Source organism: Eretmochelys imbricata, chromosome 1 (genome assembly GCF_965152235.1).
Source record: "Eretmochelys imbricata isolate rEreImb1 chromosome 1, rEreImb1.hap1, whole genome shotgun sequence".
In the NCBI taxonomy this organism is placed as follows: domain Eukaryota; kingdom Metazoa; phylum Chordata; order Testudines; family Cheloniidae; genus Eretmochelys; species Eretmochelys imbricata.
This window is the reverse complement of record NC_135572.1, coordinates 40,722,718-40,735,633: the sequence shown is the minus strand read 5'-3', so window position 1 is coordinate 40,735,633 and position 12,916 is coordinate 40,722,718. Positions and strand designations below refer to the sequence as shown.

The 12,916-nt window shown below is 43.0% G+C and overlaps 1 protein-coding gene across 7 annotated transcripts in view; it reads right to left on the bottom strand.

The window, feature by feature from the left end:
* The window catches only part of PARP4 (poly(ADP-ribose) polymerase family member 4), a 120,773-nt gene that overhangs the window by 74,724 nt on the left and 33,133 nt on the right, over positions 1 to 12,916 (bottom strand). For all 7 annotated transcript variants that reach the window (XM_077809051.1, XM_077809090.1, XM_077809098.1 and 4 more), the window contains exons 11-15: positions 9,762 to 9,899; positions 6,864 to 6,962; positions 5,816 to 5,999; positions 2,268 to 2,427; positions 1,565 to 1,689 (exon numbers count right to left, since the gene is read on the bottom strand). In XM_077809051.1, the coding sequence (XP_077665177.1) occupies positions 1,565 to 1,689; positions 2,268 to 2,427; positions 5,816 to 5,999; positions 6,864 to 6,962; positions 9,762 to 9,899 (706 nt within the window). The remainder of the gene's footprint in view (positions 1 to 1,564; positions 1,690 to 2,267; positions 2,428 to 5,815; positions 6,000 to 6,863; positions 6,963 to 9,761; positions 9,900 to 12,916) is intronic.

The following is a 12,916-nucleotide window of genomic DNA, read 5'->3' as shown; positions in this document are numbered from 1 at the left end:
TGGTTTATCTTTCTGAAGCCCTATTTGTACACGAATACCTCAAACACACATACATATAGTGATTGTAGCAAATCTACTGGTGCTTGGGGGAATGGATGGTTCAGGAAACGGGTAATGGAATATCGAGTCTTTCATCTCTAGGTCACCAATTCAAATCTCCTCCAAGGGAAGAGTAAATAAAAATCATTTCCACCTGCGGCTATATGAAAATGCTAACTTTACAAATATCACCAATCTGGTGTCTACAGGACAGGGGTCCACACCACAGAAACCACCCCTGCAAATGTGCTGGTAGCCTCAAGACTGAAGGACTGAGTAGGCAGGAAGGCAGATAGTCCAACCAGGTTAAGCTTTACTGACATGGCTACTTGGGAAACCTGTGCTGTCTCTCCAGGAACAATATCTATTCTGTAAATGGAGAATTTCAGTCTTCAGTGCCAGCGGTTCCTGCTGAATTTATGTCCACACCTGTTCCTCTCTGCACTCCCTATCTATGTCCCCACAAAGTCCTGAGATCTTTTCATCAACCACTGCCTGCCACATCCAAGATGGCCATTCATCAGTCCTGAGGAGGAAGCTGGATGGGGAAATCTCTGCAAATGTGGGGCCTTTTTCCAGTCCCTTGTCTGTTCATGCATCTGGGCACAGTTCCTCTGGACCGTGTCCACTGACTCCTTAGACTCCTTGGAGCAGTGGACATTGTCTAGGGCAGTGGTTCTCAAACTAGGGCCGCCGCTTGGTCAGGAAAAGCCCCCGGTGGGCTGGGCCGGTTTGTTTACCTGCCGTGTCTGCAGGTTCGGCTGATCGCGGCTCCCACTGGCCGCGGTTCGCCACTCCAGGCCAATGGGGGCTGCAGGAAGGGCAGCCAGAACATCCCTCGGCCCATGCCACTTCCCGCAGCCCCCATTGGCCTGGAGCAGCGAACCGCGGCCAGTGGGAGCCGCAACTGGCCGAACCTGCAGACACGGCAGGTAAACAAACCGTCCCAGCCCGCCAGGGGCTTTCCTTTCCCTGAACAAGTGGCGGCCCTAGTTTGAGAACCACTGGTCTACGGTTCTCTGATGGGTGTACCCCCTGGATTCGTTGTTTTGATCCTGGACCTCCATCCCTTTTTTTCATTTTTTGTCCCATGTAATCTGTTAATTTCTGGGTTTGGGGCCTCTCCCTCATCCGTGGGGATGGGCCTTTCATTATTTTGGTAAGCTCAATGCACCAATCCTAGTTATCAAATTGGCAGGAAAGAAAGCCCCTTAAAAAAAAAAGAAAGGCATATTCCATTGCAGCAACTTTCTTCCTGGCAATGATTTAACCACATATAGGCAGAAAAATTATTCTGAAATATGGAATTACAAAAATTCACTGATCTTTTCATTGCCCAAAGAACTTACAAATAAAACTTGTCTGCTTACCTTTAAAAATACTTTGACCTGTAAGAGACTGACCTTCATTTAGAGATTGAGTTGTCTATTTTTCTAAAAGTGACTCAACAGTACATAACAATTTGAATTAATTCTCAGTAGTCAGTTGCTGAAAAGTTGAGGTAACAATAAACAGTACTCTGTACCTGTGCTATGAAGTCTATTATCCTCCCCTTGATATGAATATCTTCAAGAGGGACTGGGTTTCCAGATGTGTCCTGAAGACCAGTTTTCACATGGTTTAAAAGATTTACACTTGGTAATGCATAGTCTAAACATAAAAAAATTGAAGAAAGGTTAGTGTTTTGGTTTGGGGTTTTGGGTGGTGGTGGTGGTGGTGGGTAATAGCCAATCCCACACACCAGTGGCTATTTGTCCCATGTTTACAACTGTAATTCAGCATACATGGATTAAAAATAATACTCAGTGTCTGTTATGAATTCCCACAATGGTATTGTTCTATTGCTGCGATAAAGGCTGTCTGAGGGATCATGAGTTGATGACAGGTCTTTCATAAGACCTTTGTTTAGCTCTTAGGGAGTAAAATGTGAATTCTTTAAAGAGCGTCTGATGACCTATGCAAGAATATTTCCTGCTAGGCCTCTTGAAAGGCACTTTGTCAGGAGGAGAAAACTAGCCTCAATATTTATTCCCAGAGGAAATCTGTTAAACAGATGCTTCCAAGATACCAATATTAGTTAAGAACGCGTGGTGACAGCTGCAAATCAATCCAAAAGAATTTTTAAATTATATTAAAAATGTATTTGATCAGTTTTATTCAAGAGTTATTGATTAATAGCTAGAGCATTCATGATGCAAATACAGTTACAAACAAGAAATATTGTCCACCTTCGGGTTGTAAATGACAATGTGAGGTCGCTGGCAGATCTTGCGCTAATTCTGTCACAATTCCAGGCTGAAACTGCTTTATTTGGTCTCCAGGAAGACAAAACTTAACAATGTATCTCATTTTAACCTGACAGGTTTTGTATACAACAAATTCATCATCCTATTGCAAGCAAAGAGAATTATTTTACAAACATAATAAAAGCTACAGGTATTCCTACAAAGACTGTAAACCGATTTAAGAGCTGATCTAAAGAGACATTTCAACTGGGATATTCAATATGACTGTATGGTTTTAATACTAATGCTTTTCACTCTTTGAAGAACTCCACCTCTGTCCTCTTCTCATCCTATACCTCCTCATAATTTCCTACGCTGCCCAAACTTCACTGCTGACTGCTCCTTTTGTCTCCTTTGCTCACTCACAAATTTATGCCTTCTTTCATGCCATCCTCAACTCGGCGAAAAGCCTCACAATTAAGTTATCCAGGTGCCCAATCTCTCTCAAAAAAAACTCCTTAAAACACAACTGTTCCTCAAAATAATTCCAAGAATAATTATCACTTTTCTTTCTCTGGCTGCCTAGACAGCAACTGTGCTTATTTGTTTGCATAGTATTGCACCTCTTCCTACCCTTACAGTTTAAACAATTTGGAGCAGGGATTATATTTACTTTATACATTAATAAGACAGTGGAACCCTCTTTCATTGTTGTTTTCTATATTCCATATGTGACAGACTGACAATATCCTGAACAAACCTTATGGAATTAAAATAAGTTTTACGGAATTAAGTTAAACCTTATTGGAGTATCTGTGGGATACATTATATTAAAATGTATGTGTTGTTATGCCATTCTGTGTACCTTCTGTAACAGAGAAGGAGAATGCTACTGAACTTCCTTAGTTATCAGCCTTTGAAGTCCCCCTGGGACATATGCATATACTAGTCCAAACTGGATTCTCCTGAGACCCACAAAGAAAAGGTCTTTGGATAAAAAGCCTAAGTTTAAAATGACTTGGGGCCTTCTCCTGATACACCAAACAGGCAGAACCCCGTTCCATGGAGTTCACCAATCCTCATGGGAACACTGGAAGAATTTAGCCTAGAGAGACCTCCAAAGACCGTGTGCTTGTCCTGAACTGAAACTGAGGAATTTGTGACTACAAAAAAAAACCCTTGGGTGGCGTAACGCCTGGTAAGCTTATTAAGATGCATGTAGGTTCTTTTATTGTTTTAAATATGTTTTCTCCAAAATATTTTATCCCTAAGAATAAAGTAGGCTTGGTTGGAAAGAACTGTGTCGTAAGTTATACCTGTAGCTGTAACACTATTATTTAGTCACGGAGGTAATGAATTCCATGACTTTATCAGACCTCAGTGACTTCGGCTTCAGCTGTCAGTGGCGGGGCTGTTCCTCCCTGACCCATGGCTTCAGGTCTGTGGGCCCCCCTCACAGCTGTGGCAGAAGCCAGGGCAGTGCACCTTCCCTCCCCACAGCTTCATCCAGGGCCGGAGCTTGGCTGGGGCCGGAGCCTGAGCCGCCACTGTGTGCCTCTACCCCGCAGCTTTGGCCAGAGCTGAAGTCAGGACTGTGCACTCCTCCCCATGGCTGCAGCGGGGGCTGAAGCTGGGGCTGTACCCCCCTCCCCCACGGCGGTGGGACTCTCAGTCCCACCCATGGGGCTCCTGCTGTCATTCCTTCCCCCCACTCAGCCCTCTCTACCCTGTTATTTTTAGTAAAAGTCATGGACATGCCACAGTTCTGGTAAATTTTTGTTTATTGCCCATGACCTGTGTATGACTTTTACTAAAAATAACCATGACAAAATCGTAACCTTAACTGTTATCCATCTCTGAAGAAAAAGCAAGAAGGTCTGTCTAGGCAGACTGACTGTGCTATGAATTACACAGAGAAGGCCAGGGAACTGTCCAGCCTGGAAATGCATGTCTCCACCCAAGAGTGGCAAGAGCTGGAAGCCTGAGTGTCAGGTGCCCTTGCTGAACCTCTGAGGGGAAATACAGGCGCAGAAGCCCTGTGACACCATACACAAAAAAGCTTCTGTGAGTGAGCATGCCTCTAAATAACTTCTTAATGCCAGGAGTCACAGCGATCACCAGCAGGTATGGGGAAGGAGAGCAGCAGAAAGTTTTGGGACTAAGGCACAGCAGCATCTTACATCCATTCTGCAAATGTAACCCAAGGAGGGGGCTGAGAACTGAGATCCTGACAGCAGGGCGGGACACCTCGGCAGGGCAGGGGGAGAGGCAGATCAGAAGTCCCCCTCCCAACTTTGGAGCAGCATGGCTAGTGGCAACAGGGCAGCAAAATAGCCCAAAACACTGCAACCTGCAACTGCTAAAAAATCCCTGCTGCTGTCAGTTATAAATAGCCCAGTGGGCTGCAAAAACTGCATACTTGGCAACCCTCTACCCTCACTGTGGAGCAACTTTAGCAATACTATTCAGCTCCTCTTTACTCCTTGCCGGGAGCTACTGTAGCGTGACTCGGAGCCAGGATCCTCCTTGCCCTTTCCCTCTTCTATGTGAAAGTGATAATTATAGGATGCAGGGAAAATTTCCTTGAAATGTAGTATTTAGCACTTATCTGAGTAGATAAGAATCGGTATATTCCAAGGGAACTAGCACAATGCAAACAGTTGATAGTGGAATGAAAGTTCACTATAAGGGCAAGGTTACTCTGGAAACTTCAAAGCACTCCCGTGGCAGCGCTCCCGTGGCATTGCTTTGAAGTGCGAGTGTGGTCGTGCACAAGCGCTGGGAGACAGCTCTCCCAGCGCTCCTGGTAATCCACCTCCATGAGGGGATTAGCTCGGAGCCTGTCTACACTAGCACTTTAAAGCGCTCAGACTTGCTGCCCTCAGGGGGGTAATTTTTCACACCCCTGAGCCAGCAAGTTAGAGCGCTATAAAATGTAAGTGTAGACAAGCCCAAAGTGAAGCAATGCTTTACTAAAGGGATGTGTTTACACTAGGAAAAGAAGTTGTGATTCATGGCTGCAACCCTGGTGGAATATGGTTTTCAGCTAGTATAGACATAGCCTTACTATATTCAACATCCATTAAAAAAAATCCTGGTTGACCCTTCCATGGCTCCAAATCCTATTGTGTATGTGGTTTATGTGACATGAAAGTCTGCTGAAATGTTGCAGAGTAATTCAGGATCCCCCCCTCCACTTTGTTAGAACCAAGTTCAATATAAAATCCCTCTCAGCAAATTATAGGAAAATTCTACTGTAATATAAAATAATAATATTTTTCATTTAAATAGCGTCCTTCATGCCACAGTCCCAAAAGCTCTATACAAATGTTTAAAAATCCTGTGACGCAGGTATTGTATGCACTTTACTGATGGGGAAATGGAGGTAAAAGTGATAGTGACTTGCCCATTGCCACATAGTAACTCAGTGGCAGAACTGGGAATAGAACCTAGGAATTCAGTCTCCCTCTGTCCTGTTATCTAACACTGACACAATAAATCAGTATTAAACAACCTCAGTGCCTTTTTTTGATTGGATCTGATTTCTGTACCTCAAAATCTGAATAGATGTTTGCTGTTTTACGGACTCCATGCACGCTGTCATATCCTGATGGTGCATTAGTTAATGACAAATCTTTTTTATACAAGTCCAGGCAGGTTCCTAGTGCCACATTACAAACAGCCAACAATCGAGTTCCGTCCATTTCACTTGGTAGAGAATACTTAATGCTTGTACTACAGTTAAAGAAAAATCACACACACAGACACATACAGTTTACATTAACATGCATTTCTATTTTAAGTTTCAATAGAAAGTAGAAAACTGGAAAGGAATAACTTTCAACATCAAAATTATCTTAAAATTCCTCGACCACAGGGATGGGCAAACTTTTTGTCCCAAGGGCCACATCTGGGAATAGAAATTGTACGGTGGGCCATGAATGCTCACAAAATTGGGGTTGGGGTGCAGGAAGGGGTGAGGGCTCTGATTGGGGATGCGGGCTCTGGGGTAGGGCTGGAGAGGAGGGGTTTGGGGTGACGGAGGGTGCTCTGGGCTGGGACTCAGGGGTTCAGAGGACGGGAGGGGGATCAGGGCTTAGGCAGGGGGATGGGGCGCAGGGAGAGGCTCTGGGGTGCAGGCTTACCTCAAGACACTTACCTCAAGTGGCTCCCAGAAGCAGTGGCATGTCCCTTCTCCAGCTCCTACACAGAGGTGCGGCCAGGCGGCTCTGCATGCTGCCCCATCCACAGGCACCGCCCCTGCAGTTCCCATTGGCTGTGGTTCTTGGCCAATGGGAGCTGTGGGGCGGTGCTTGGGGTAGGGGTAGCATGCAGAGCAGAGCCCCCTGGCTGCCCCTATGCATAGGACCCGGAGAAGGGCCATGCCATTGCTTCCGGGAGCTGCGTGGAACACCAGAGCAGGGAAAGCCCCAGACCCCGCTTCCCCATGGGAGCTCAAGGGCCAGATTAAAACGGCTGGTAGCCTGGATCTGGCCCGCGTGCCGTAGTTTGCCCACCCCTGCTCTAAAACATTACAAAAAGAAATTAAATTTCTTTAACAGTCAAAAGAACACAGTATTATAACTAAGTATTTCAAACCTGATGGAATCACTGAAATAAATGCCACTCCCCAGGTTCCCAACATCAGTTCTTTCCATGCCATGGTCTTCAACCACTATCTTTGGTAAAAGGAGTCCCCTAGAAAAGAAATAGCATCATAGTTAATGAAGGTAGAAGGATCCTGACATACAGTCCCGTGATTAATACGGACTGAGTAAATAGGGTGCCACTGATGAACCAGACAAAATACAGTTTACAGAAACCATGGAAAGGGAGTTCTGGAAAATGTTCAGTAAAACAGAGACATTACTGAGTTAGTCACAATAGGGGAAATCCATGGGTGAGGTTCATCAAGAGGATATTACAGTAAATACTCCTTATTTTTCTAGTTTTAGCACATAAGAACTGCATGTTAGAAAGTGAAAACAAAATAGTGATCACTGGCAAACATCCAGATTAACATGAAACTAGCACTTAATATTTGTCTGATTATACAAAATAGTGCTACTTTTCTATAACCTATACTATGTGGAACACTGTACACTTATCACAGACACATACATTATCTAAGCAAAACAAGGGTGGGCATAAAAGGTAGAGTGTCCAGGAGTGAAGTGCAATTTGATCCTTAATTTTAGTCTTCTTTTATGGAAAGCAGATCTTGTCAAACAAATCAGATTTAAACTTTTGATGAGATTACAAATTTGGTTGATATTGGTAACTGCATAGATGTTATATACTTAGACTTTTGTAAGCCATTTGACTTAGTACCGCATGACATTCTTATGAAAAAATTAGCATTATATAATATAAATAAAGCACATCTGAAATAGATTAAGAACTAACTGACAGAACTAACAGCTAACTGACAGAACTCAAAAAGCAGTTGTCAATGGGGAATCATCATCAAATGGGGATTTTTCTAGTTGGGTTCTTCATGGATTGGCACTAGGCCCAATGCTGTTCAATATTTTAAATCAGTGATTTGGAAATAAATAAACAAACACTGCTGATCATATCTGAGGATGACACAAAGGTTGGCAGAATAGTAAATAAGGATGAGGACAAAGTGAGCGCAGTCATACAGAGTGATCTGGATCAGTTGGTAGATCAGGCCCATTCAAACAAAATACATTTAAATACAACCAAATGCAAGGTCATACATCTAGGAACAAGAAACACAGGCAATATCTACAGAATGGGGGCTGGTATCCTCAAAGCTGTGACTCTGAAAAAGATTTTGCAGTCACAGTGGCTAAGAAACTCAACATGAGCTCCTAGTGTGACATTGTGGCAAAAACGGATAACACTGTTCTTGGATGTAGAAACAGAGAAGCTCTCAGATTATTTTACCTTTGTTTACAGCACTGGTGAGACTGATAACAGAATATTGCATACAGTTCTGGTGTCCACATTTTTTAAAAGATGTTGAAAATTTGAAGCAGGCACAGACAAAGGCCACAAAAATAATTTGAGGTCTGGAGAAAATGTCTTACAGCAAGAAACTTAAAGACCTTAATAGGTCACTCGATTACAGTTTATAAGTACCCTGACAGGGAGAAAATGCCTGGTACTGACGGGCTCTTTAATCTTGAGAAGAGAGGCATAACAAGAATCAATGACTAGAAGCCGAAGTCAAACAAATTCAGATTAGACACAGGGCACATATTTTTGAAGGTGATAAACCTCTGGACTAAACTTAACAAAGGAAGTAGTGGATTCTCTATCTGTTGATTTCTTCAAATCAAAACTGGATGTCTTTCTGAAAGGTATGTTTTAGTAAAAAAAACAAAAAACAAAAAAACCGATATTGGGCTCAACGCAGGGGTTATCAGCTGACTTGGTTTGTGAGGCTCAGGCTATAGGGCTGTTTAACAGTGGTGTAAATACTCAGGCCCAGGGTGGACCCCAGGCTCTGGGACAACCCCTCTTCGTGGGGTCCCAGAGCCTGAGCGACTACACCACAGCCTCGTAACCCAAGCCCCGCAAGCCTGAGTTAGCTGACACAGACTAACTGTGGGTCTTTAACTGCAGTGTAGACATACTCTTAGTGGCCTGTGATATACAGGAAGTTCAACCAGACAACCTAATTGTCCCTTATTGCCTTAGAATCTATGAATTCTGTTAAGATTATGACAGAAATCAATTTTATTTGGCTATAGAAATAAAACTAACATTGTATTATTTATACAGTATCATAGGTGTGCATGGCCCTTTACAATCAAATAAAGTTAACAGATTCTTGCCCTCAGGAGCTGCAATCAAAGAGGATGATCACATGAACACTCATTAATGAACTCAATACTTACTACCGTGAGTAGTCCCATAGAATTTGTTAGTACTACTAGTACTACTATTGGCTGCAAATGTTTGACCCTTAATTAGATCCAACACAAAGGATGAAAATAAACAGGATGTGTGGTAAGATATGGGTTACAGCAGCAGAAGATAGTGATGTGTGCTTAATATTACATACACAAATATATTTAAAAAAATAACATCTAAAAATGGAGGGCATAGGTCAGCAATGGAAGGCTTGCTAGAAGAAGGGATATAGTATTCACATTTTATTACTCTTTCCACTCTCTCTCTATTTTTTTAGGTTAGTAATTAAGCTTAAATAGAACACACTGAAAAAAAATTAAGTTCTTTCTCTACCCATGTATTTAAATTATGCTTATTACCATGATATCTGACCACTTATATCCACTTTAGACCCATTTTCAAGAGAATATCAAGTCTTTATAACTCATCTGTTCAAAAGAAAAGGTAAATTTTTCCATTATGATGTACCCGCATAAATGTTAATGCTCAAACATTAAAGTAAACATTTGCTTGATGTCAAAGAAAATGATTCCCTTTATAAGCCCCAAATATTAGATAAAAAAGTAAAAAGATGCTGGAAAACCTTAAGGAAAAAATACTGCAAGTTCTTACCGGGAGAGAATTCCAACAAAGTTGCGCACAGATGATGCATGGAATAAGGATTGAACATTCCCAAGACTGCTCAGAAACTCTGCTGTTTCACTTATTCTGCCAACTCTGAATATTTGTAGAACTTTCACTGGACAGTCACTGCAAGAAATTGAAAATGAACTTCAAGGTCATGTGAGTTAGAAAGTATATTCAAATTCAATTAATAGCTAACGGGTGAAGAACTAATATGTACCTCATAGAAATGACTACTCTTCGTTTCTTGTAATTATAAAAGAAAAACAACCAGACACAATACAAAGGAGTATTTACTGGAAATATTTAAATATTAAAGGCAAACAGGAATACAAATTGTAATTCAACAGCAGCTATCCAATCTGTGATTGTCTGTAATCCCATAGTAGGTTTCCTCCTTTTCTATACAATGTATTTATGTTTCACAGAGTTCAAGCTATGGCACATCTGTGAAAAAATCCAAATGTTAGTTTTCCAAAATTTTAACAAAAACAGATTTTGAAGTTTCTACCAATCAGGCCTACTCACTCATTGTCCTTTTGGAGTCAACAGTCTGGGTGACCTAAGGGGAAGAGCTTCTAGCTCATGGTCTGCACAGAATGCAGCTGCATTACACTACAACTCCCAGCAGCCACTGACACTTGTCTGTTGAGGCTGGAGAAAGGACCAATGGCTGCTGGAAGTTGTTGCACACTGATTAAGGCTTAAAACGTATTTAGGTGCCCAACTCCATGAATCAATGGGAGTTAAAGATATTTAGGCACCTGAGGATCTGGGCCTACAAGCTCAGTCCCGAACAATCCTGCCACAAGCTCAGCTACATACAAAATACTTATTCAATTACAAAACAATCTTGGTGGGATCCTCTCTTAAAGATATTTAAATAACAAATTCAGAGTAGTAGGAATAGGCGCTGAATCCCTCAGTAGCATGAGCAGAGAGGAATTTAGCAAAGCTTTTTTTAAATTTGCCTTTTTTGGTATCCTTTCAGATCCTGGGAAGTCCAGACTTGGTGCAGATCTGTGGATCCTGCTCCATGTAATGCTCCAGCATGCTGTTTATTGATATCACTTCCAGGCTCTACCTCTGACAGGAGGCCACCTTCAGAGTTAAGATGAGGGGTAAATTTTTCAAAAGTACCCAAGTGACTTGGCTCTTAAGGCCATGTCTACACAATGGGTGCTACAGCAGTACAGCATACGCTGCTGTAACCCCATAGTGCAGATGCAGATTATAGCAACAGAAGAGATTTTTTTCACTGCTGTAGGAACTCCACCTCCCTGAGTGACAGTAGCTAGGACAACAGAAGCATTTTTCCAACAAACCTGTTGCATCTACACCAGAGGTTAAGTCAGGCCTTTGCACCATTTTCAAAAGTGACATTCAGTTCATTGTAAAAGCAGCAGGTCTGTAAATAGGCACTGGATTGACTTTTGGCCTCCCTGGTTCTAGTATGCCTGCTGCAGGTCCTTCGTTTTCACCTGGCACTGCTGTGATTCCTACCATACCCCTTTGCCTGCATCCCCTGTGCAATCTTTTGGCAGATTTCCATGTTTCTATGACTGCTCCAAAGCTGTGTTTGCACAGTCTCTTCTCCTCACAAGCTCAGGAGATCCAATACCTACTGTCTGCTCCAAGCAGTAGCAAATCTAGTGAGTGGAGCCAGCATGGTCAATTGCTTACAACAAGGGAGAGATGGTAGGTGTGCCTGCCAGGCTGGGCAACCAGAAAAAGACTTTTAAAAATATACAGGGGTTTTAAAGGAGCAGTAGTGGCTTCTGGTCTCTGAAACGAGTTCAAAACTGTGACCAGAGCAGTCAGTGTTAGGTATTGTGGAACAGCTGCTGGAGAACTGTTAGGGTCAACATAAGTCATACAGTGTCAATACTCGTGCTGCATTAACCTCAGTATGTCGACCACAGCTCAACACCATTCAAGGAGGTGGTGTTACTGCATCCCTGTAGTACATCTCTGTAGGACACTTACATCAGCCGGAGATAAATGTAAGTATAGACACATGTACAACTAAGTTGAAGCAAGGTGGCTTACGTTGATCTAATTTTGTAGTGTAGACCAGGCCGCAACCTTAGGCTCTTAAGTCCCAATGACTTTCAAAGAGAATGAGGCCAGGTCTTCACCACAAAGTTTTGTTGGCATAGTTGTCAGTCAGGGTGTAAAAAGCCCATCCCCTCCAGCCAATATAGCTATGCCGCAACCCCCCGCGTTTAGATGCAGCTATGGTGACAGATGAGTGCTTCTGTCAGAGTAGACAATGTGGTTCAGGGACTTGGTATTCCTACATGGGCAGAAAAACTCCTTTTGTCAGAGTCCTTAGTGTATCATAGAATCATAGAATATCAGGGTTGGAAGGGACCTCAGGAGGTCATCTAGTCCAACTCCCTGCTCAAAAGCAGGACCCATCCCCAATTAAATCATCCCAGCCAAGGCTCTGTCAAGCCTGACCTTAAAAACTTCTAAGGAAGGAGATTCCACCACCTCCCTAGGCAACGCATTCCAGTGTTTCACCACCCTCCTGGTGAAAAAGTTTTTCCTAATATCCAACCTAAACCTCTCCCACTGCAACTTGAGACCATTACTCCTTGTCCTGTCCTCTTCCACCACTGAGAATAGTCTAGAACCATCCTCTCTGGAACTACCTCTCAGGTAGTTGAAAGCAGCTATCAAATCCCCCCTCATTCTTCTCTTCTGCAGACTAAACAATCCCAGTTCCCTCATCCTCTCCTCATAAGTCATGTGTTCCAGACCCCTAATCATTTTTGTTGCCGTTCGCTGGACTCTCTCCAATTTATCCATATCCTTCTTGTAGTGTGGGGCCCAAAACTGGACACAGTACTCCAGATGAGGCCTCACCAATGTCAAATAGAGGGGGACGATCACGTCCCTCGATCTGCTCGCTATGCCCCTACGTATACATCCCAAAATGCCATTGGCCTTCTTGGCAACAAGGGCACACTGCTGACTCATGTCCAGCTTCTCGTCCACTGTCACCCCTAGGTCCTTTTCCGCAGAACTGCTGCCTAGACATTCGGTCCCTAGTCTGTAGTGGTGCATTGGATTCTTCCATCCTAAGTGCAGGACCCTGCACTTATCCTTATTGAACCTCATCAGATTTCTTTTGGCCC